We start from the raw sequence: 26,032 nt of genomic DNA, 5'->3' as shown, positions 1-26,032 counted from the left end.
TGTTTTTGTCCTCTACCAGCAGATCATGAAAATGAATTCTCAAGATCACCTGGTTGGGCAAATCCCCTCAAGATGAAAGCCAGTTTTATTTTTCTACTCTGGGTTTCCACCTGTACTAGGATGTTAGCCAGAATTCCTTACTTTGATGCTAACGGATAAATTCATTTATTAAGATACTTGTTTTTAGTTGTTTACAGCAGGAGGATCAATAGGGTACTTTATTAATCATTCTCCTGGAAATGAAAGTTTAAAATACCTCCTTTAAAGTCCTAAAATCTTACTGTTTCAAGTGGCCTGATTACAATGTAATCTATGTATACAGCATTTATAAGTTATTATTGTCATTTAGCGATTGGATACCAATAATTTATCTTTCTACCACATGCTGCTGAATCCCAGTGAAGAAGATGGATGAATAGATGGGAGGTGTGGAGCAGTGGTACTTCTAAAATCGAGAAATAAGTAAATACCCTTCTTTCAGATTCTGTATTGCTTAATCTTCCTTTATATCCATGTAATGTAATCCTCTCTGAATTCAGAGTGGAGGACATGGTGAGGAATCCATGGGCTACCTGTATGGGTAGTTCTGATTTCTGGACATGCCTAAAAGTCAGTTTTCATTCATACATCTTCTGAGCAGGGGGAGTTTCAAGGTTTAACTGCTCTACCCTTTAATATACCAACACCTTTTGGGTTGCAGTCAGCACATGTAATTGAAGACTAGCATCATAATTGAAGGATAAACAACTCCAGATATGCGACTCCTCAAGTAGTGTTTGTGAATTAGTATTGACATTTGTTTTAATAGCTTAAATAATTTTGAATGTTGAGTAAGTAACTGATGTGGTCACTTATGGTATTACTTAAAAAATGCCAAGGTTTTCTTGGGAGGGGCCAAAATATCAAAAGGAATAAAAATTATAATAATCTATATGGCACCTTTGGTGCAAGACAGCTTTGGAAATTTTATCTCAAAGCTAATGTATGTATTTTGATAATAATATAAAGATTCTTAAATTATTTTTTAATTAGGTTCAGAGCTTCTGGAAATCTTGTAATCACCCGTGAGATTGATGTGGCAAAAAATCAGTCCTTTTGGTTCATCAACAAAAAACCTACCACCCAGAAAGTAGTGGAAGAGCAAGTTGCAGCCTTAAATATTCAAGTGGGGAATCTTTGCCAGTTTCTACCTCAGGTACGAGAGAAATAAATGCAAAGATGGGAAAATTTTGTATATAGTGTTTGCTTTTTATGCCGTAGAAGGGCTATCATAATGACTAAATTGAACAGAGGACTCTTACATTTCTGACTAAATTGAACAGAGGACTCTTACATTTCTTTGTAAAGGTTGCATTTCATCACTTAAGAGTATAATGTTAATAATTTGTAGTAATTTGGAAAATTTCAATTAGTAAAGTCTAAATTAGAGTATTTTGAAATAAACTTGTATTATTTTTAAGTTCAGAGAGTAGCTCAGCTATGTGCTTCTATTTGTAGACCCTTAAAATGTTGTTAATAAACAACTTTTTAGTCAATGTATTTGTGTAAAATATTAGTTACACTAAAACTCTTATACCTTCTAAAATCTTGTTATACTTTGTTTATTAAAAATAAAAATGCTGATAATGTATGTTGAAGTCATATTACCTCTTAAATTTGACTTTGAATGCTGTCTAGTGACTATTTCTTTTTGTTCAAAAACATGGTGATGATTTCATAATGTGCAAATTAAATAAAACAAACATTTTAAAGCTTTTTATTTAACACTCATCAGTTGATGTCAGATTATCTCCAGAAGCAGATGTTTGAAATTGCCTTTTTTTTCTTTTTAAACCCTCTAACATTTCAAGTGATAGACTGTGATCATTTTCATATTGGGTCTATGTGTTCTTTTATTCTCAAATTTTTATTACACGTGTATGAACATTTCAACCTTGAAATACTGGCATAGAAAAATTTTTAAAGATGATCAAAAAGATAACAATTTATACTCTTAAGTTTATCTTCATTTTCCTAAAGAATAAGTTTCAGACGGTTTCTATATCAAAGGTTTTTTTAAATGAGTTTTACCTTAACAAGTGTAAGCATTGAGTGAAATACATTTTGAAGATATTTGTAGATAAATGATAGTTGCTAATATTTAATTTTTGTGCTCTAGGACAAAGTTGGAGAATTTGCTAAACTCAGCAAAATTGAACTACTTGAAGCCACTGAAAAGTCCATTGGTCCCCCAGAAATGCACAGATATCACTGTGAACTAAAAAACTTCAGGGAAAAAGAAAAACAGCTTGAGGTACTTTAAAATAGGCAACTCATTTGTATTGTTTCTTACTGATTTCTGTATCTCAAAATGTGTGAGAGTGAATAGTAGTATTTATTCATTGAGTGAATTTATATTTGTGATTTTTTTTTCCACCTAAGGATTGTACTGCTAATATCATTGGTTAAAGTGACAGAGTGAGAATGGATTTGATAATGTGAAGTTTAAAAAGGTTGACTATTTCAACAAATACATACTGTTAATTGAATTATTTATTTATTTCCCCAGTAATGGCTACAAGCAATGTTAATTGAATTTTTAAGGAACCAATAATAGTATTATAAAAAAAAATTTTATCTTAGGAAATTCCAGTGTTCTTTCATTCATTCATTCATTATCTACATAGGGCCTGGCACAAACACCTGCTATGTGTAAGAATACTGTACATATTGCAAGAGAATATAGACTTTGCAAGAGAATTATACATTTAATTGGAATATTATTGATTATTTTCACCTTTAATAAACATAAAAATATTCTTTTATAGCATATCCTTTGTAAAGGTGTTTTATTTAATGGATCTTTTTTCTATATCCCAGCAACTAAAATAAATCTTTTAATCTGGGTTTTGTGGCTCAGACCTCCAATCCCAGTACAGTCGCTTGAGTCCAGGAGTTCAAGACCAGCCTGGGCAACACAAGGAGACCCTGTCTCTACAAAAAAATAAATAACAAAAATTAGCCAGGCATGGTGGTGCATGCCTGTACTTCTAGCACTTGGGAGGCTGAGGTGGAAGAATTGCTTGGGCCAAGAAGGTCAAGGCTGCAGTGAGTTATGATTGTACCACTGTATTCCAGCCTGGGTGACAGAGTGAGACCCTGTCCCAAAAAAAGGGAAATCTGGCCAGGGGTTGTGGCCCACACCTGAAATCCCAGCACTTTAGGAAGTCAAGGCATATAGATCACCTGAGGTCAGGAGTTCCAGACCAGCCTGGCCAACATGGTGAAACCCTGTCTCTACTAAAAACACAAAAATTAGCCAGGCATGGTGGTGGGCACTGTAGTCCCAGCTACTTGGGAGACTGAGGCAGAAGAATCGCTTGAACCTGGGAGGCGGAGGTTGCAGTGAGCCGAGATTGTGGCATTTCACTCCAGCCTGGGCAACAAGAATGAAACTCTGTCTCAAAAAAAAAAAAGGAAATCCTTTTTTAAAATTATTTATAATATTTATTTTAAATTTTAGGTTCAGGGGTACATCTGCAGGTTTGTTAAAAAGGTATGTTGTGTCACAGGGATTTGGTGTGTCAGCCAGGTAGTAAGCATAGAAATCTTGGAACCAATTGCTTTTTCTATACTTAATAATATGTATTTTACTATAATTAAATGTTATTGTTTTACATTTGTCCACCAGACAGGGAAGAGAATGTTGTTATTATCCTTACTCAAAGTGAATAATCAAAGGAATTCTTCTGAGCTTTTTATAATTATTTTATCCTACTTCAGATATTGTGTTCTTCTATCTTTCTCTACATCAAACAATCTAATACTTTCACTTGAAACACTTAACTACACTCTCGACCATCCTCTGAAAGAAAACAAGCATGCAAGCATATATTCTACTAGGTTTTGAGTACATCTTTGTATTTATTAATTCACAACATAAAAGCTAATTCTTAGCTTTCTTTAATCTAGTTTCTAAGACCTTTCAGTCATGAGTGTTTGTTTAACATACTAATCCTAGTAATACTACTTTTCATTTGTGTATCGCTTTTACAGCTTTCGTCTAGCTTTCATGTATATTAAGTGAATTGCTTCTACCCTTCAAGTGGATGGAGCAGATACGTCTCTTATCTTTGGACAAGAAGAGCTTGGACTCAGATGTGGCAGGGCTTCTTTATAGTTAATGTTAATAAATTGTAGACTCTAGAGCAGAACTTGGATATGAACGTTACTTTTACACAGGTTTTGGGTTTTTTTTGAGACAGGGTTTCACGGTTGCCCAGGCTGGAGTCTACATAGTTCTTAAGAATTGTGAATTTTTTATTGTGAAATTTTGCTATCATTGTTTATTTTTCATTGTTAAAAGATTTGACCTGTTGTCTTTTTTCAGTTAAACTGATTGTTCAACATATATTTATTGTAGACCTCATGCAAAGAGAAAACTGAATATCTACAGAAAATGGTTCAGAGGAATGAAAGATATAAACAAGATGTGGAGAGGTTCTACGAACGGAAGCGACATTTAGATTTGATTGAGATGCTTGAAGCAAAAAGGCCATGGGTGGTAAGTCATAATTTTTAGAGGCAAAATAGATTATTTCTTTAAGTAACAGAGTAATTGTAATGAAAGCATTAATTACTGTGTATTCAAGTTAGGTGCTTCTTTTTCATTTTTGGCTTTATGTTATACATAATAAAATTCATGTCTTTTTTTTTTTTGAGATGGTGTCTTGCTCTGTCACCCAGTCTGGAGTGCAATAGTGCGATCTCGGCTCACTGCAACCTCTGCCTCCGGGGTTCAAGCAATTCCCCTGCCTCAGCCTCCCAGTAGTTGGTATTATAGGCATGTGCCACTATGCCTGGCTGATTTTATTTTTGTATTTTTAGTCGAGATGGGGTTACACCATGTTGTTCAGGCTCTGCCTCCCCAAAGTGCTGGGATTACAGGCATTAGCCACCACACCAGACTATCTTTTACTAGTTTATTACATTAGCTGTGTGCTAGTATCACCGTATAATAAATAATAATTAACGCAGTGCTCTTCTTTCAGATTTTCATCCTCAACAGATAGTTCTTTGATTGGTTTTTAAGATGTTAATGATCAGAAAATTAAATCTGAGTGTCTTCAGTCATGTCACTAAGGATTTATTTGGGGTTTGCCACAAGTATCAGCCTCAGTTACAGATGCAGCTGATGTATTTTAACTATAATCTTTTACTCACATGTTTTATAATTTTCCTGAGGCTAATCTGTTCTTTCTAATCACTCTGTGATGTTAATTTGTAATTTAAGACTATAGTTCAGATTAAAGATTCACTTCCCTCATTGCATTACTTTATAATAGGTAGAACAAGTTAGGTAAGAAAGTTTTGTAGTGTTTGTTCCAAAGTTAGAATGAAAATAATTGTTATAGCTTGAAGTGGCTATATTTGTGGCATTCTTGTTCTGTCTTCCCCGCTTCTCCCTACCTTGTTCCATCATTTCATGATTCTTAAATTTTCCTTTCTTCAGCTTTTCTAACTTTCATTTTCTCTGTGTCCATTATTACTGCTTCACTCAGTTTATCTTTTGATTTTTCCGATTTTTTTCTAAGATTGATTTGCCTTTTTTCATTTTTCTTCTTTTTTATTTACTCTTATGTTTATTCATTTTTTCTTTTCTTACCATCTTCCCATTCTCTCTTATATGTTGTCCTAGTGTGCCACTTAATCTTTGTTTAGCAGATACTCCTGTGACATGACAGACATCACTTTTACCTACATGCTGCTTTTTCTTTTTGTTTTGACCCATTTTTCTTTTGTTCTTTTTTTTTCATTTTTACCCTTAATATACTTGAGTTTCTTTTGCTTCTTCATACATCCCTGTATCTCTTCTTTATTGATGGATTAGAGGTAAGTCACATTTTCATAGCCATTCGGATATGTTTCAGAGAACAAGGTGGAAGTCCAAGAATGTGAACTAGTGATAGAAGTAAATGCTCAGTGATTATCAAGACTGTTATTAAACCATTACATTGGTATTTACTCTTTCTGAAGGTGTCTCAGAGGACAAATTTCACATTAATAGAACTGCCAAAGGAATATCAAAACAATCTTTTCTTAGATTTGGTTGCTGCCTGTATCTTGATTTTAGTATATGTGTTAGTTTAAGCTAGTTCATTAACTGCAATTGTTGAATTATTTGCAAGGAATATGAAAATGTTCGTCAGGAATATGAAGAAGTAAAACTTGTTCGTGACCGAGTGAAGGAAGAGGTCAGAAAACTTAAAGAAGGGCAGATTCCTATGACACGTCGAATTGAAGAAATGGAAAGGGAGCGTCACAATTTGGAGGCTCGAATCAAAGAAAAGGTATGTTTTGGGTTCAATTTTGGATTATCTCAATTTTATTTTACCAAATATAAAAATATTTTTGCAGGTGTTTGAAAATATTTTCAAGGGTTTACTTGTGTTTTTCATTTCTTAAGTTTTTTAACCAGGAATTCTGCCACCATAGGGCTTTCAAGGACTACTCATTATTGCTGAAGTGTTGCTACTTTTTAGGACTTCCAAGATACGAAGAGAAAAGCAAAATGTGATTTTTTTTTTTTTTTAATTACAAGAGGATTCATAGTAGTATTCCTGGAAACACTGAGCTCTTTTTTGAATGTATTATATCTGCTTTGTAATTATACACCCTTCTGAAGGAGGGCAATATAGGAAATCTTGATGTTTTTGGGATGGATAATACAATATAATAATAATCCCTGGGTTTTTTTTTGTTTGTTTGTTTTTTTTGAGACGGAGTTTTGCTCTTGTTACCCAGGCTGGAGTGCAATGGCGCGATCTCGGCTCACTGCAACCTCCGCCTCCTGGGTTCAGGCAATTCTTCTGCCTCAGCCTCCTGAATAGCTGAGATTACAGGCACTTGCCACTATGCCCAGCTAATTTTTTGTATTTTTAGTAGAGACAGGGTTTCACCATGTTGATCAGGATGGTCTCGATCTCTGTATTTTAAAATATACCTAGAAATTTTTTATAATTATGCCTTCTAACCTTTGGTGGATTTTGAAGTTAAAGATTATTTGAGAATTGTTTAAATTCCTGCTTCTAGAATAATACAGTACAGGCAGATCCAAAATTGTGCATGAGATTTTGGAGATTCATGGATGCACAAATGTCAAGGTATTAACCCCTACTTCTGATATGACTGGGCACAGTGGCTCATACCTATAATCCCAACACTTTGGGAGGCTGAGGCAGGCAGAACAGTTGAACTCAGGAGTTCAAGACAAGCTTGGCCAACATAGTGAAACCCTGTCTCTGCAAAAAATACAAAGAAGGTAGCCAGGCATGGTGGTGTGAGCCTATAAGTCCCTCTACTGGTGAGGCTGAGGCAGAAGGATCAGTTGAGCCTGCGAGGTTGCAGTAAGCTGAGATCATGCCACTGCACTTCAGCCTGGTTGACAGAGCGAGACCCTGTCTCAGACAATATATATAATAATAAAAAATTAAAAATAAATCAAAATTTAAAAATAATTTGTGATATAAATTATCATTTGGCTTAAATAAGTAGAATGCTTTATAATTAGACCAGTGGAGTTTATGCTATATATATAAATTTTATGAAACCAGAAAACCATTCACAATCTGTGTGTACTGTATACCCCTGATGTTGGCCCTTGTGCTCGAAGATGGGTGTCAATGAACATAAAAGGTGCCTCTTGGCCTGGCACTGCTATTGGGAAAAAATTGTGTGAAACACGATTTCTGCTATTGAAAGATTATTTAGGAGATAGAGTGTTACAAACTTAGAGGTATTATTTTTTTGTAGGCATCTTCTCTATTTTTAAAGATTGTGTTTTATTCTCATGAAAATATGCTACTTCAGGTTTTTTGTTACTGAATTTAAGATTGCCATATCATAAAGGACATTCACTATACAGGTTTGATTAATATAACTTTTATCTTCTGTTTGTAAAAAAGAAGCTCTTTGATTTCGAGATGTGCTTGTACTTTATCTTTTTAGGCACCTGAAAGTCAGAAAAATGATTTCTTGAGCTAGAATGGTACGTGTTGACCAATGCTTACTGAGTGAGAAAGGCCATATTTAGAAATAGAAAGAAAACTTTATAACAGAGGAAGTGAATCAACAGTTTTGACTTTGCTACTATCATGTCAGAAAAGCTCCACTCTGTCTTAATTCTAATACAGGTTAAAGTGAGTTAAAATTATTGCACTCAAGTCTAGAAGATTAAGCAGTTATCAAGATCAGATAAAGATTTTAGGACTTGATTAGATCTGATTCTGATAGAGTTGCCACTGGTCATTTTAAATGTTAGGGGAAGAAGGGATTGTAGATATTATCTAGGTACATCCTCTCATTGTTAAAGATACTGAATTCCAGTGATAACATGACTTCCTCAAGAATATAGAACTAATAGGTGGCAGTCATTGTTATGTTAATGAAGATTGGTTGCAGTTAAGTTGTGGATTTGTAATTGCTTTTTTGGTTCTTGAATCTTCTATTACTACAAAATTACTTTCATTATAGAAAAAAATGTACATAATAAATTTCAAATCTCTTAATTAAGGAAGCATTTAAAATCCTTCGTTTTGTCTATTTATAACAGAAGCCCAGCTATTATGACACTGCGAGGCATCCATGAGCCTTATTTTATTTATGTGAAAAGCTACATGGCTTGAGATGTTTTAGAATTATTTTCCTAAAGAAGTGATCCTGGATTCTGAAGTGGTACTTATGTCAGTCTATAGTAAAAGTGGTTATTAGCACCCATAGTCTCACAACAGGAACACAGTGGTTGATTTTGTTCAGTATTCATGCTGTTCTTCTTCTGCTCGTTCTGTTCCAGCTGAAAACTTTTTCCAGCACCTGTAGTTGGTTTCTTTTGTTTTCTGTTTTTAATTCCAGGTAGATGGTAAAGTGTTATGGACGGGGCATAGGCTTTTGAGTCACACAGACCTATAGTTTAAATCATAGCTCAGCTGTCTGGCCTTGAGCAAATCATTTAGTCTCTCTGAGCTTTACTCTCCTCCTCAGTCAGGTGAGGACAGTAATAGTAACCTTTATCTTACATGATAAGCATGTATGATTTAAGCATACATACATCAGTATTACTAGCATCAGAGAATTAGTTTTCCCCTCTGGGAAGAAATTGTTGTCTCTTGGCATCAGAGATCTACCATGGGTTTGGTGATTTGCTAGAAGGCCTCACAGTTAAGATTTATTACAATAAAGGGAAAAAGGCCCTGGGGACAAAGTCCAGAAGGAACCAGGCACAAGCTTCCAAGGGTCCTCACCTAGAAAAGTCACACAGAATGTGCATAATTCCACTGTCATCAAATTGTGACAACACTTTTAAAGTCCTTTCTGCAGGGAAGTGCATTACAGACTCAGAACCCAAGAGTTTTATAGGCTTTGGGCAACTAGGCATTCTAGCAGCACATACTAAACTTCCAGAATCCAAGAAGGAAAGCACATGTTCCACATCAGCCAAATTGTTTGTACAGACATGCACAGTGAGCCACTCTTATCAGTTAGGAAATGGTAGAAATACTCCCAAAATCCAAGTTTCCAGATAACAGCCAAGGATCAACCTTGCAAACAAGCCTTTCTAGGAATAGTAGTCTTAGCTTGTAATGTTAATTCTTTTCTCTACAGCCCTATTCTCTCTTGTTTGAATTATATATTATATTGTAGGTGTTACATATTGTAGGTGTTAATGATGTGTAATAAGTATCCATAATATGTCATGTATGTGTTTTATGTGTTAATGAAAAACATCAAGGAGGTAACATACTTGGATTGTTAGCGAGAACTCTATATTTGAAGTAAGACCTGATTTTGGATATTAGTTACCATTTTTTAGCTATATATACAGGTTAGTTGGCCTCTTTTGAGCCCTATCAGTTAGTAATATTTGTCCTGATTATTCTGTAGGGTTGTTTTTAGGATCAGATAAAATAAGACAGGAAAATAAATGTAAAGAGAAAAACATGCATGCATATTACTGCAACTTTATTAATATCAGTAGGAATAACTTCATCGATGTGCAAATAACTTGGTATTTTGTTGATAATTATGGATTTTATTTGAAATAAATTGTTGTGGGTTAACTAAGTATTTGAATGGGCAGGGCCATATAACTTGCTTGTGTGAGTTTTTAACTAACTATCCCCTCCCCCTCTGGTTTAATTTTACAGGCAACAGATATTAAGGAGGCATCTCAAAAATGCAAACAGAAGCAAGATGTTATAGAAAGGAAAGATAAACATGTAAGATTTCATACTAAAATTTTTATTACATCAAAATTTGCTCTAACTTTTGTTTTTAAATCTGGATTAGGGGACAGACTCTTGTTGGAGAACAGCCGAGATCCTCTGCTTTCTCTATTTCTTAATTTGAGGGAGAGTAAGATTTGGAAGTATAGTGGAGGACAATTGGGAAAAATTTCCAAAAACTGCTAGTAGACTAATAGCTATGCCTTAACTTCATAGCTGAGTGACTGTAGTTTTTTAATAGGATAATGATGGATTTAGTTACCTTATTAGCAAAAATTAAACTCTAAGGGACATATTCTTATTTTTTTTAAACAGAGAAATCTTTCATTTTGAAAAATGAGAGAAGACATTTATATAGAAAACTGTATACCTTTATGCATGATTGAAATTAATAAGACAAAGTATACTTAAACTATGGAGCTTTTCGTTTTTCTTTTTTTTTTTAATTTTTTTCTGACACGGGGTCTTATTCTGTTAACCCAGGTTGGAGTATAGTGGCGTGATCTTGGCTCACTGCAGTCTCCACCTTGCAGGTTCCTTCCACCTCAGCCTTCTGAGTAGCTGGGACCACAGTGCATGCCACCACACCCAGCTTTTTTGAATTTTTGTAGAGTTGGGTTTTTGCTGTGTTGCTCCGCCTTGCCTTGAACTCCTGAGCTCAAGCTATCCACCTGCCTGGGCTTCCCAAAGTGCTGGAATTACAGGATTGAGCCACTGCCCCTGACTGGAACTTTTCATCTTTATTATATTTTTATTGTTGAGTTTTAATCTGTTTTGATGTAATCTTGGTTTATAGCTCTAATTTCTAGAAATGAAAATAGTTAACGTTGTGAAACTTAGCTTACTGCAGGTAATTTATTGCTAAAGAAAAATCTTTTAATTTGTAATACCCTGTTTTTGATGTATGCAGCTTCTTAATCTGAGAAAATAAACTAAAAGTTTTTGAAGATTTTTTTTTCCTTTTTTCTTCTTAGTAATTTTTTTTTCTTTTCTCATTTTGGTTTCTTGCTTTCTTCCTGGAGTTTTTCCTTGTTTATCCGGGCATCTTTGGTTGTTTCTTTATGTTTGAGAGTAAGGCATTGAAAGACTGATTAGAAATTTTTTTGTGCATAAATGGCAAAATTATGTTAGGATGATTAGGTAAGAAAGTGGGCTGTTTTTGCTGTGCCCAAATATATGTGTGTTTCTATTTTCCAGGACCCTTCTGAGACTAAATTTTGAAATTACCTGCCTTGGAGGTAGACATGTAACTTCATGCATTTCTAGTGGTTGAAGCATTATGTTAATCTCCTAGTTTTTAGCCTCACCCCTTTTGCTATCCCTTTATTTTAAATCCTAGGCATCTCATTTAATTTCTCCAAAGAACCACAAATGGTGACAGAAGAAGATTGGTTGTCAGTGTTAATGTGCTTAGGGTTGTGTATGTTGGGGTAAGAGGGGATTGGGATAAGGAGGGTAGGAATAATTGCATTCTATGTGATGTCGTTTGTACTTGGCATTTCCTGGTCCTAAGAATCTTTGTGTTTTTTATTTGATTTATTTTTAGAGGGAATAATCAGCTTTTCACATCCCTTTCTTTTTCACTCATTCTTTACACTACGTTTCCTATAATAAACTGCTAAACTAGTTATTTGTTTTTTCATCTTCAAAGTATTTATTAAACTTTCCATTTACTGATCTCTTTTCTCTGTCTTTTGTCCTCATGGGATGGTACCCTTTTTACTCCATTTCTATTATTTTATTAAGGTTAGGAAGAAAAAGACATAAAAACTCATCCTATATCCTCAGACACAAATAAAAGGTTGGTAGATTGCCTCATCTTGAACTTCCCTTGCATTCTTGTCATAAATTTTACTTAATGTTTTAATATATTGCCGTATTCAACTAGAAAATTTTGTATTTAGGATTTTTTGAACTTTGTGAGATTGACCTATGATTTTATTTTTTATTCTATTCTTACTGGTTTTGTTTTCAGGCTTATGCAGGCCTGGTAAGTAATTTAATACTTGTCGGGTGAGTTTCTGTCATTTATATTTCTTCTCTTCCTATCACTGATATTTGTGTATCCATTTTTTCCCCTTATCATATTTGCCAGGGCTTATCACTTTTGTAAGTCTTTCAACTAATCTTTTTTAACTCAACTTTATTTTTTGTTGGCTATTTAATTTCTTCTTTAATTTTCTTAATTCATTTTTTTCTGCTTTGAGGATTTTAACATTCTTGAATTGTAAAAAGTGTGTTTCTTTTGTTTTTAACCTTTCCTAATTTTTAATAAATGCATCATAGGATATAAATTTTTTCTGGGTATCTTTTGGCTATATCTCATATGTGTTGATAAGTAGGCTCTTTTTTTCAGTTTAATATATAATTCTCATTTAAATGTTTTCATTAATTTGAGGTTACCTAGCAGTTCTTATTGTTTTAATTTCTGTGGATGTGAAATTTTTTAGGCTTTTGAAAAAATGTCAGGTTCTACTTACACTGCTTAATGATCAATAAATGTGGCTTTATGACTTTTATAAAGAATTTTTTGAGACTTTTTTGCTTTTATTGTATATTTGATTTTTTACCTATTCTTCATGTATTTGAAAAGAACGTACATTCTGTCTTCAAGTATGGAGATAGATATAAACATACGTACATACGTTAGAACATGCCTACTATAATTATATATAATTATATTACTAAAATGTTCTACTTTTTTGTTAACCTACTTGATTTAGTTTTTGTTGTTGTTACTGTTTTAAGATTGAGTCTTGCTCTGTCTCCCAGGCTGGAGTGTAGTGGCGTAGTCTCAGCTTACTGCTACTTCTGCCTCCCGGGTTGAAGCGATTCCTCCGTCTCAGCCTCCCAAGTAGCTGGGACCACAGGTGTGCATCACCACGTCTGGCTAGTTTTTGTATTTTTAATAGAGACTGGATTTCACCATGTTGGCCAGGCTAGTCTCAAACACCTGACCTCAAGTGATTGACCTGCTTTGGCCTCCCAAAGTGCTAGAATTAACAGTACCTGGCATGATTTAGTTATTTTTAAGATGTCAGTATCTCCTTTTATGAGTATAGATTTGTCTATTTTTCCTTGTAATTATATCAGTTTTTTTCTTCCTATATTTTAAAGCTTTCTTATTTTTTTTATTTCTGACCCATGTTTTTGTTTAATTTTTTTTCAATTCGATGTGAAATAAAGGAGTTTAAACAGATGAAGTTTAAGCAGTTCACATTTACTGTTTTGTTTTCTACTATTATACTTTTTACTTGATTCCTCCTCCTCTTTCTATTTTCTGTTGCTGTTAACCAAGGTTTTCTCATTCTGTTTTTTCTATAGGTTGAAAGTTATATTTAGTCCTATTCTAGTGATTATCTTAAAATTTTCAGTGGCACATTTCTCATAAAAGAGTTTATCAGTATCTTTATTCTCCCACTTAATTAAAAAAAAAATACTAGCAAGCTTCTGTTTTCTCTTCCTTTACTCCCATGTCAGTATCATCAGAAATTTGACTTGTGGTTACTTAAAATGTTTGTTTTTTTTTTTTAACTGTCATTATTTACATGTTGAGTATCTCTAATATGAAATCTAAAATGTTCCAAAACCCAAAACTGTTTTGTGTGTTGACATGATGCTCAAAGCAAATGTGCTTTAGAGCATTTTGGATTTCTGGATTAGGGAAGCTGAACCTGTAAGTATAATGCAGATATTCAAATGTCTTAAAAATTTGAAATCCAAAACACTTCTGTTCCCAAGCATTTTGGATAAAGGATAATCAGCCTGTGTTTAGATTTAGTAATATGTTTAGTTGGTTTGTTTGATGTGTTGCTGTTGCATTATACTCCCTCTGGCTTGCTAGGAAAGGAGAAATAAAGAATTCTCTTTTGACTAGATAAATTTCCATCCTTTTATTTTCAGCTTATTTGTGGCTTGGAATCTAAAAGCTGTCTCTTATAAACAGTAGATAGTTGGATCATGATTTTTTGTCTTCATTAACATAAAACCAGATATTGTAGAAAGGGGATCGTTATGAATAATAAAAGACATTCTTGTCACTCAGAAAACTCCAGCAGTTTTGAACTCTGTGCCAGAAACCTAGGACAAAGACTAAATATATATATTTATATCACAACAGTTTTTTTATATTGAATAGGAAGAAAAAAGAGTTGTAACAACAAAATACATTTGTTATATTTTACATTTACCTATATAATTACCTTTACTGGTTCTTGATTTCTTTGTGTAGTTTCAGAGTGCTGTCTAGGGTTTCTTCATTTCAGCCTTAAAGATGCCTTTTAGTATTTCTTGTAGGGGAAGTCTGTTAGTGATAAATTTTTTTTTTTTTAATCTAAGAATACCTTAAGTTTTTGTTTGGTTTTGAAGGATAGTTTTGCTGGATATAGAATTCTTTGTGGGGTTTTTTTTTTTTTTCCAGCACTTTGAATATGTCGTTCATTTGCCCTCTGGCCTCCATGTGTCTGATGAGGAGTCAGTTGTTAATCTTATTGAGGATCCTAGTGTATGATGAATCAATCACTTTTTCTTGCTTTAAAGTTTTCTCTTTGCCTTTGGTTTTCAGTATTTCTAGATGAAAATCATCATATTTCTAGATGAAAATCTCCTTGAGTTTATCCTGTTTGGAATTCGAGCATCTTAAATGTGCAGATTAATGCTTTTCATCGAAATTAGGAAGTCTTTTGTCAGTATTTCTTCATGTATTCTTTCTGCCTGTTTCTTTTCTTTCTTGAGACTTTACATGTTTTGATATGCTTGATGGTATCCCACAAATCTCAGAGACTTGATTTTTTTTTCTCTGAGATGGAGTTTCGCTCTTGTTGCCCAGGCTGGAGTGCAATGGTGTGATCTCGACTCACTGCAACCTCTGCCTCTTGGGTTCAAGTGATTGTCCTGCCTCAGTCTCCCAAGTAGCTGGGATTACAGGCACCCACTGCCACACCTGGCTAATTTTTTTTTATTTTTAATGGAGATGGCGTTTCACCATGTTGGCCAGGCTTACTGCAATCTCTGCCTCCCAGGTTCAAGCAATTCTCCTGCCTCAGCCTCCTGAATAGCTTGGATTACAGGCACCCACCACCATACCCAGCTAATTTTTTCTATTTGCAGTAGAGAAGGGGTTTCACCATGTTGGTGAGGCTGATCTGGAACTCCTGACCTCAGGTGACCCACCCACCTCAGCCTCCCAAATTGCTGGGATTGCAGGCATGTGTCACCACATCTGGCCATCTGTTTATTTTTCTTGATTGTTTTTTTCTTTCTGTTCCTCATGCTGGGCAATCTCAATCAACCTATCTTCAAATATACTTATTCTGTCTTCTGTCTGTTTGGATTTGCTGTTAAGAGTCTCTGATCTTTTATTTTAGTTCTGCATTTATCAACTATAGATTTTTCTAGTTGGCTTTTTTTTGTAATTTCTATGCTTCTATTGATATTTTGTATTCAGTGAGACATTGTTCTCTTTCTTTCTTTTAGTTTTTTTGGCATGGTTTCTTTTAATTTATTGAACATATTTAAAATAGCTGTTTTAATGCTTTTCTTGTGTAGAAAAAAAGTATGTGCAGCTCACTGCCTGCACTCATTTAATTTTACATAAACACACTCTTTGAGGTTTAAGCAAATCTGACCAGTTTTCAATGTGAAAATAAAATGTAAAAACTGTTATTGGAGTTATTTTTCAACAGAACTAACATCATAATCTTCTGAATCATTAGAATCATCTATTTCGGAAAAATTGGATTCATCAAATGAACCTTTGGCCAACAACAACTGTTCTAGAATGATGTTAACATCATGCATAGGAATGCTATATTACTAAAACCAAATGCTATAAATAGAATGATTGATGTCTTTTGTTTCCAAAGTCAATATACTAGAACATGTGAAAATAATAAAAGCAAGATATTTTGTGTCAAAGTTATCTTGAGGTAAATGCTGCAACTCTAAACAGTGCCAGCAAATACTCTCAGGGCAAATGGGAAAAGGGTTAAAGCCCCTTTGTCTTATAAGTCCATTTCTATTGACTACTCTTTTCCTGAGTATGGGCCATACTTTCTCATTTCTTTTAGTGTGTTTGTGTTGAAACTGAACAGTTTAAGTTACGTACTCCAGCAACTCTGGAAGTCAGTCCCATTCCCTTCTCCAGGGCTTGATGTTGTTGCTGTTTCATTGAATATGTTGTTGGTGTTTGTTTGCTTAGTGACTTTCCTAGTTCTGTAAGGTCTGTATCCTTGGTCATATGTGGCTACCAAAGTCACTGCTAGGTTAGTTTATTGGTTATCTAGTGACTGAATATATATTTCCTTAAATATCTGAAACCCATATGTTTCCCAGTCTTTGTTGAGGATCTCTGTATGTATGTGGAGTCATGCCTTCAACATTCAGCCAGGCAGTATTCACACTTTACTGAGATTCAATCATTTTTCTTGAATAAATGCTCCTAAGATTGTTGAAAACTTTGGTTAACTCTATCTCAATCTTCACTTCCTATTTGCACATATCAAAGTGAAACAGAGGTGAGAACGTAGCATCTTCTTAGGTCTTTCTGGAGCATGTACACAGCCGTGGGCATGCACACAGTCCTACTAATGCATATGACTATAGAATCACTGGAGCTGCTTCTTTTTTTTTTTTTTTTGAGACGGAGTTTCACTCTTGTTACCCAGGCTGGAGTGCAATGGCATGATCTCAGCTCACCGCAACCTCCACCTCCTGGGTTCAGGCAATTCTCCTGCCTCAGCCTCCTGAGTAGCTGGGATTTACAGGCACACACCACCGTGCCCAGCTAATTTTTTGTATTTTTAGTAGAGATGGGGTTTCACCATGTTGACCAGGATGGTCTCGATCTCTTGACCTTGTGATCCACTCGCCTCAGCCTCCCAAAGTGCTGGGATTACAGGCTTGAGCCACCACGCCCAGCTGGAATCACTGGAGCTTCTAAAACCTCATATGGTTTGGGGAGAAGCTCATTCCCCAGTTTTTTCTTATAAGATTTTTGGTTAGCTTATTGTTTTCTGCAACTGTTAATCTGCTTTAGGCAGCTGTGATATTAAACAGTTGTTTCTGATTGTTTTTGACAAATGCATCCAAGGAAAAGGCTGTTTTGCAGTGGTGAGCTATGAGTTAGGTCAAATACAGACAAGCCTTATACAAGTAAGTTTTCCCAGGAAACTGCCAGTTAGATCAGATAATGATGTTTCTCTGAGAATGAGGATTTATTAGGTTGTTGCAAAAGTAATTGCATTTTTTTTTGCCAGGTTGATGCAAAAGTAATTGCATTTTTTTTTCTTTTTTGCCATTATAAAAGAGCTCCAAACCTCTTTATAATCTCTCCCGTGGCTGCTAGACTGCAGGTTTTCACTCTGATTGTTGGCTATTGCTTTTTAAGAATACCACATGAAAGGAACAGGGGGCATAGGAATGAAGCAAGTTCGGAATTCTATAGAGCTTGCTATTTCTACGGAAATTCAGCCATTTTGTTTTTTAATAAGAGCTTCCCACATTGTTACAAGCATTTGGGTAAATTCCAGAGTTCTGAAAGAGTTAATTTGGACAATTTTTGTCAGTGTCCTCATTGCTTTTATTGAGGAGATTTCTGGAGTTCCTTACTTCACCATTCTGATGACATCAAATCTTCTCTATATCTATAGAAAAATGTTACTGGGATTGTAATAGGAATTTCATTAAACATTTGGGAAGAATTAAAATCTTTACTGTGTTGAGTCTTCTGATCTATGAACATGGTATGTCTTTATTTATTTAGATTTTTTATTTCTTTCATCAGCATTATGTAGTTTTAGCAACAAGTCCTTTGTGTGTTTTGTTAGATTTATACCTCTGACTTAGTTTTGTCTTTTTCTTCTTTGGTAAATATTTTGAGACTTTGTACATAGGCAATTGTGTCAGCTACAAATAGGGACAGCTTTATTTCTTCCTTTCTGATTTGTATGCATTTAGTTTTCTTGCCTTATTGCATTGGCTAGAACTTCAGCACTCTGTTGAATAAGAGTGGTGAACACTGAAATCCTCACGTTATTCCTGATATTAGGAGGAAAGCATTCAGTTTTCATTATTCACTATGTAATAATAGCAGCAAGTTTAAAAAATATATATATATATGCTCTGTCAGAATCAGAAAATTTTTATACATATTCTGTGTTTCTGAGAATTTTTATGATGAGTACATACTCAGTTTTGTCAAATGCTTTTCTCTATCTATTGATGGCTGTTAATAAGTGATGGATTATATTGACTGATTTTTGACTGAAAAATCAGTTTTGCATCCCTAAAATAAACCCCACTTGGTTGTGGTATCTAAGTGTATGATTCTTTTTACATATTGCTGAATTCTGTGTTAAAGGATTTTTGTGCCTGTGTTCATGAGTGATACTGTTTTACAGTCTTCTTTTTGTATTCTCTGCCTGCTTTTGATATTAGGATAACTAGTTTCATAAAATGAATTGGGAAGTGATCCTTCCTCTTCTGCTTTCTGAAAGAGATTGTATAGAATTAGTGTTTATATACTTTGAGCATTTTATGTAATTCTCAAGTGAAATTCTCTGGGCTTAGAGATTTCTTTTTGGAGGGAGTTTTAAAATTATGTTTTCAACTTCATTAATAGCTATAGGAGTAGTCAAATATCTGTTCCATATTAGGTGAATTGTGATAGTTGTGTTTCTTGAGGAATTGGTCCTCTTGTCTAAGTTGTCAAATTCATGTATGTATAAATTCTCTTATCCTTTGATATGTATAGAATCTGTAGTGATACCCCTATTTCATTCCTGATACTGGCAATTTTAATCCCTCCCTCCTTTTTTTTTAGTTAATCTTGCCAAAGGTTTGCTAATTTTACTGATTTTTTTCAAAGAGGCAGCAGTTTGTTTTATTGATTTTTCTGTTCCAATTTCTTTGATGTCCATTCTTATCTTTATTATTCTCTTTCTTCTGCTTGTTGTAGATTTGCTCATTTTTTTATAGATTCTTGAGGTGGAAGCATAGATTATTCATTACATACTTTTCTTCTTACGTATGCACTTAGTGTTATACATTTTCCTGTCATCACTGCATTAGCAGTGCCCCAAAAGTTTTGATATATTTTTTATTTTCATTCAGTTTATTGTATTTTTCTTTTCATTTTTCTTGAGATCACACAATTTGTTTATTCACTAATTTTGGGCTACTACCAGTAGAGCTTCCATAAGTATTCTTCTACCACTTTTTATATGGACATATGCTTTCATTTCTCTTGGATAATTTCCTAGGAGTAGAATATCATAGGTGTGCATTCAGCTTTTAAGGAATTGCCAACCTGTTTTCCAGAATTTGGGTAATTTAATTGTAATTAATAAAAGTTGACTTGTGATGGCTTGGAATTTTTGTTTTTAATGGTCCTTCACTAAATCTCACTCCTCCGAGGCTACTCCAGAGCAGTGTTTCTCAAATTACACCATAAGGTGTAAACACTACTCTGGAGTAGCCTTGGAGGAGTGAGATTTAGGTACCTATTGGGACTCCCCTTACATTGTACAAGGTAAAGCAGAGTGAGTAAGGATGTAGGTAAAGTGATAAATTTAAAAGCAAGAGAAGGAGGCAGTACTCTAATTATAAATTCTATTAATGGAATATGAGGCGAAGTCATTAGCTGAGTAAGTAGAGGGAAGGCAGCAATAAAGGACTGAAGAAGGAGCAAAAGGTATGAACTTGTCTCAGAAGGAGAGCACAAGTTTATTGAAAAAGTGTTACAGGTTTATGTTGTAGTTTTTGAGTGCCTGTTTAAGTTTTGTGGCCATAGATTTAAAGTGAGACCCGTTTTTGAGAGTTACTTTCATTAGTTCAGTTGCTTAGATATGCATAGTTACAAGGTACGTAGATAGGTTTAATTAGAACTGGGCTTTTTCCTGGCCAGTGTGACATAAGAAGGAATGTCAAGGGATCTTCACAAGAGAGTGGTTATATAGTGCTGCATTGTTGAATCCCAGCTGATTAAGAAATGAAGGGATTGTGAAAAGGTAGTGGGGTTAGTGGATTGCACAGCCTAGTGGGGTCAAAGGATAGTTAGAGTAGGAATACCAGAATAAGTAAAATGGAAAAAAATGAAATGGTGACGAAAGAAAAGAATTATAGAAAAAACATTTTTCATAAGTGGTATGATTTGGGGAGCTTTATGATCTAGAACATAACCCTCCTCAGCCCCCTTTTTCTGTTCAGTAGGCAGATGGCTGAGGAAAGGTTAAGGAAAAGATGATTGAAGTTGAAGAAGTAAGGGAACTCAGAGGCCAAAGAGTTAGATTGATTTCCCATAGATACGTTGAAATCACATGATGACAGGCATAATGATGGAGGGAGGAAGGAAGACAATCAGGTGCCAAAGTCATCCCTGAATGAATGAGGTTGGGGAGGATTTTCAGGGAGCTGGTTAACATAGCAACAAGGGTAACGGGTGACAAAGTCTGATCCCATGATCTTTAGAGGAACCACAGTGGGGCTCAATTAAAGGAGGAAGGAGTACAGTGGGGATTAGTGAGGACACCCTCCTCACCTCTGTGTCCTGAAATAATGGTTTATGGCAGGAAAAGGTCACCACTTGAGAGGGATCTAGGGAGAACAAGTGTCTTCCAGAAATAGCCAAGTTTCCACTAGAACAAGAAGAGGGAACGTTCAGAGAAATTGCAGATATAGAGCAGTATGGGGACAGTATCCTAGTGAAGGTGGGTGATCTAAGAGGTTTAGACCTACTGTACATGATCTAAACATGGGTGTTAGTCATGGTAATTTCTTGGATGAAGGTGACAAACGAGTTAGTGTTCAGAAAACTTAACTGAAAGGTAAGGGATCATAGGGCTGCTTTTCAGTTTTTCAGGTCAGTATCAGACAAAGACCTTCTCTTGATGAAACTTTATATGATAGGCCAGTGATTTTCAGTAGTTTGGTGGTCTCTATTTTGCTGGGATTGCAAAGGTTCTGTTTGTTAAATTTCTTGTCCCTTTTTCATGAACTTGGACATCCTCATGTGTTCAGCGATTCTTAATTCTATATTGTCATCTGTGATATGCCCATTTATTTTCCCGAATTCCTTGGACTTCCTATTATCTACTTTCTTTTAGGCCCGTTGTTAATGTTCGGTGACAGACACGTATCTTCATTTTTTCAGATATATTTTCTCTTGCTTCTATATGTTTGGTTATAGTAGAGAAGATTTGGGGATATGTACATTTTGTTACTGCCAAAGCTGAATTTTTAGAAAGAAAAATCAGTACCCACATTTCAACAGAAGATGGGATAAAATGTGGGATGTCCCTATCACAGGACAAGATGCACAAGATGTTAAAATCCCATTTTGTCAGGACATGAGGGAAAACGAGAAACTGCTTTCAATGTATTTTTAGTGATGCCATTTAGTAAAAAGAATATATATTCTACAGGAAATATAGGTAGGCATTAAAATGTAATAGTTTACTGAGGCAGGCAGATCAGTGGAGGCCAGGAGTTTGAGACCAGCCTGGCCAACATGGTGAAAACCCAGCTCTACTAAAAATACAAAAATTAGCTGGGCGTGGTGGTATATGCCTGTGGTCCCAGCTACTCGGGAGGCTGAGGCACAAGAATCATTTGAACCCAGGTTGCAGTGAACCAAAATCGCACCACTGCACTCCAACCTGGGCTATAAAGCGAGACTCTGTCTCAAAAAAAAAAAGTAAAAGTTTAAGGACATTATGAGTTATTTTTATTAGTTATAAGTCTCTGTATTTTCCATAATGAATACATTATAACTTTTATAATGAGGAAGGAGAGAGAGTAAATCTGACTTGGAAAAAAGGCAGCTAATAAACATATTATGTGAAGTGTTAAATTTATCTATTTTAATACAAAACTCTAACTGTAAAAAATAAATTGGATGTGTAAGTGTATATTGTTTATATGTGTGTGTCTTAAAGAAAATATTAACTCTGTCTTAGGTAGACCATGGTTTTGATAAAAATTTCACTGACATCAAGTGGCAACTTACATAGCCTGGTTTTAAAAATATGATTTGCCTTGAATATAAGTTAAGAAATCTAAGCATATAGATTGATAATTAAAATCTCACAATATTAATCTGAAGTATTGGAAGAAAATAGTTTATTTCTGTTTCAAATTACAGGTTGAGTATCTCTTATTCAAAATACTTGGGACAAGAAGTGTTTGGATTTCAGATATTTTCAGAGTTTGGAATGTTTGCATATACATAATGAGATATCTTGAGAATACGACCCAAGTCTAAACACAAAATTCATTTATGTTTCATATACACCTTATACACATAGTCTGAAGGTAATTTTAAATGATATTTTTAATAATTTTGTGTATGAAACAAAGTTTGTATATGTTGAACTGTCAGGAAATAAAGGTGTCAATGTCTCAGCCACCCATGTGGATGATCTGTGGTTGATGACATCACCATCATTCCTGACTCTGAATTTATATGCTACTCATAAACAATCATTTTTAAATACTTACACATAAATACTTAACAGTACAAAGTGACATACAACTAATACAGTGAAAAAATAATGTGTTCTGGGTAACTTGTGGTGTCATGTCAGCACTCAAAAAATTTCAGATTTTGGAGAATTTTGGATTAGGAATATTCAACCTGTAATAGAGTGACTTGTAATCTTTATTATTTATGGAAACTGTATCACATATGCCACATGACGGTTTTAATTTTGGTCTTACTTCCTATACATACTTAGAAATCTGTTTGGCTTTTTAAGTATTTTGTTTATTCAGGAAATATTTAATGAGTGCTAATTATATACTGAGCACCACTTAAAGTATTTGAGATACATTAGTGAATGTGTAAAACAAAGATACAGGTAGTCTGGTAGAACCGGTAATGTGCTAGTCTAATTCTCACAGGGCACCTTTTAGTGAGGAAAACACCTATGTTAGATTGTTTGCATTTTAAAAACTATATTACTGTGTAAGTCTTCCCAGCAGAACAATCTCAAGTACTAACCTGCTTTTGTTTTATTAGATTGAAGAACTTCAGCAGGCTTTAACAGTAAAGCAAAATGAAGAGCATGACCGACAGAGGAGAATAAGTAATATCCGCAAAATGATAGAGGATTTACAAAACGAACTGAAGACCACAGAAAACTGCGAGAATCTTCAGCCCCAAATTGATGCCATTACAAATGATCTGAGACGGATTCAGGACGAAAAGGCATTATGTGAAGGCGAGATAATTGATAAGCGAAGAGAGAGGGAAACTCTAGAGAAGGAGAAAAAGAGTAAGTTTTCATAAAGTTAGAATGAAGAGTTTATAAAATGGAGATATATTTCTGTTGGTGGGCTGCTTTCTTCCCATGGTAATTATTTCTATAAAATGTTCAAGTTGCCTTGTTGAGGAAGCTCAACATCAGTTCTTCCAACTTCATACCCTAATTACCTACATCTGTTGTGTACTACAATTTGCCATGATAACTGACCGCTGTCTTCTGTCAGATTATAGCAGTTGATTTAATTCTCTATAAATGCTTAGCTTTATTTTCTTTACAAAGTCACTCACTATTACTCGTATCAAATTTAAGCTCTTTATTCTAACCTTCATAACCTTCTGTTAGCTTAGTTCCTTGAAACCTGTCCAATTTCAGCTTTGGTTTTCTTTTTTGTAGACCATGTGAATAGATCTGTAGTATTATTTGGATAGGGATTTTATATTCTGTCTGCTCACTGTATATGACTAAGATCAGAAAAAAAAATTATGTGTTTATCAAAGTACTAGATGTGTATGGCAAAAAAAAAAAAAAAAACTAGAAGGGTGGCACAACCCCCCCCTTTTTTTTTTTAACCTCCAGAGCCAATCAGAAATAAGCACTTTTTACTCTTTTAGCAGATACTTTTCTTTCTTTTTTTTTTTCTGAGATGAAGTCTCGCTTTGTTGCCCAGGCTATAGTGTAATGGTGTGATCTCAGCTCACGGCAACCTCTGCCTCAGCTGGATTCAAGCAATTCTCCTGCCTCAGCCTCCTGAGTAGCTGAGATTACAGGCATGTGCCACCACACTTGGCTAATTTTTTATTTTTAGTAGAGATGGGGTTTCACCATGTTGGCCAGGCTTGTCTCGAACTCCTGACCTCAGGTGATCTGCTCTTCTCAGCCTCCCAAAGTGCTGGGATTACAGGTGTGAGCCACCGCGCCCGGCCAGCAGGTATTTTTCTAGTAGTCTTTCATATATATTTATCATATTCTTATTTCACTATTGTTTGATTAGTCAACTTTAGACATTATGTTTTTGTATTTACTCTGGATGTAGATTTTACCTTAGACCTCCCTGTTACAATTCTTCAAATAAGATCATTAATATTGATTTTTATTATTATAAATAATATAAATATCTTTTTTTGGTCATTTAACAATTGTCAATATTGCTTGAATCTACACTTAGCTCTAAATACTGGTATTCCTCCCATCCTTGCTTGTTACTCTCCTCCCTTCTCACATTCTAAATTCTCTCATTTATACTCTGGTTTTTATATTTGCAAGGCTGAAGACATTTGTATTTGCATTTTATGTGCTCTATTTATGGGTTAATTCTAGAAGTTTAGAAATACTAAGTATTGTTTATTAAACTTGCTTATAGCTGAACCAAGTAGTGCATTATAATTTAATTTCCCTTCATCGATAGCTTTTAAAAGGCTTTTAATTTTTTTAAAATTTGCTTTAGCATTTCCTTAAGTTGAAGAGGAAAAAAAAGCTGTCTTGTCAGGCATTCTCTTGATTTCCATAGCTTTCTGTCTTTCTCCTTCCATCTAAATTGCTTCTTCTTGAGGCCTGCATGGTTATCATATGTAATTTCTCTCATGCCTTTTCTGTGTGATAAACCTATTCCCGAATTCCATGTCTCATTTTCTTACATCGTGCCCTTATTTTGTTGGAGTACATTTTCAGGTAACCTCAAGAAGAGATATTTGGGAATTAATTTCAGAGTCTTTGCACCCTTGAAAATATCCTTATTTCATCATCCCCCACTTTTTTTTAGTTTTGTTGTATATGCAATTCTAGGATGAAAATACTAATTTTTCTCCCAGAATTTTGAGGGCCTATTGCAATTGGTCTTCTGTTAAGAAATCTAGTGTTTTTCTTATGGGTTTTTTTTTTTTGGTAGGTTACCTGTTTTTTATATTTGATAGTTTCAGGATCATATTTTTCCCAGGTTTTTGGACATTTTAGAATGATTTGTTCAGGTCATGTCTTTTCTACTGTGTGGTGTACTTGCTGAGTAGTGTTTGTAACCTTTAGATCTAGGGTATTCTTTTGTATTATTATTAGTTTATTTCACTATTTAAAATTTTCAGAGAAATCAGACTTTGTTTTCTTTTCCAATTTTAGGTGTGGACGACCATATTGTACGTTTTGACAATCTTATGAATCAGAAGGAAGATAAGTTAAGACAGAGATTTCGTGACACATATGATGCCGTTTTATGGCTAAGAAATAACAGAGACAAATTTAAACAAAGAGTCTGTGAACCCATAATGCTCACGGTAAGAAACTGTTCATGTTGGTAGTATTTGTTTTATTATTGTAATCATTACAGATTTTTGTTTTAAGACTTCTTAGTCCCAATAATACCCGGGTTTTACATTATCAGACTTGTGGGATCTGGCATACTGCTGAATCCATACATGTGCTTTTTAAAGGTCCCCTGATCAATGAGGGTAATAACTCATAAACCTGTGCTTTTTTTCTAGAAAGAGGTATAAAATGGCAACTTACTGACTTAGAATCGTG

The 26,032-nt window shown here is 34.6% G+C and overlaps 1 protein-coding gene across 6 annotated transcripts in view; it reads left to right on the top strand.

Annotated features, from left to right (window-relative positions):
• Window positions 1-26,032, top strand: part of SMC5 (structural maintenance of chromosomes 5) — a 124,384-nt gene that overhangs the window by 16,276 nt on the left and 82,076 nt on the right. For 5 of the 6 annotated variants that reach the window (XM_078366844.1, XM_035302657.3, XM_035302651.3 and 2 more), the window contains exons 4-10: window positions 1,033-1,195; window positions 2,159-2,293; window positions 4,403-4,543; window positions 6,168-6,329; window positions 10,182-10,253; window positions 23,275-23,530; window positions 25,631-25,785. In XM_078366844.1, coding sequence (XP_078222970.1) covers window positions 1,033-1,195; window positions 2,159-2,293; window positions 4,403-4,543; window positions 6,168-6,329; window positions 10,182-10,253; window positions 23,275-23,530; window positions 25,631-25,785 — 1,084 coding nt within the window. Of the gene's footprint in view, window positions 1-399; window positions 463-1,032; window positions 1,196-2,158; window positions 2,294-4,402; window positions 4,544-6,167; window positions 6,330-10,181; window positions 10,254-23,274; window positions 23,531-25,630; window positions 25,786-26,032 lie in introns of all 6 variants that reach the window. The other variant, XM_078366860.1, reaches the window with a different exon arrangement.

Source organism: Callithrix jacchus, chromosome 1, assembly GCF_049354715.1.
Source record: "Callithrix jacchus isolate 240 chromosome 1, calJac240_pri, whole genome shotgun sequence".
Lineage (NCBI taxonomy): Eukaryota > Metazoa > Chordata > Mammalia > Primates > Cebidae > Callithrix > Callithrix jacchus.
The sequence above is the reverse complement of the archived record's forward strand: the minus strand, read 5'-3'. Positions and strand labels throughout refer to the sequence as shown.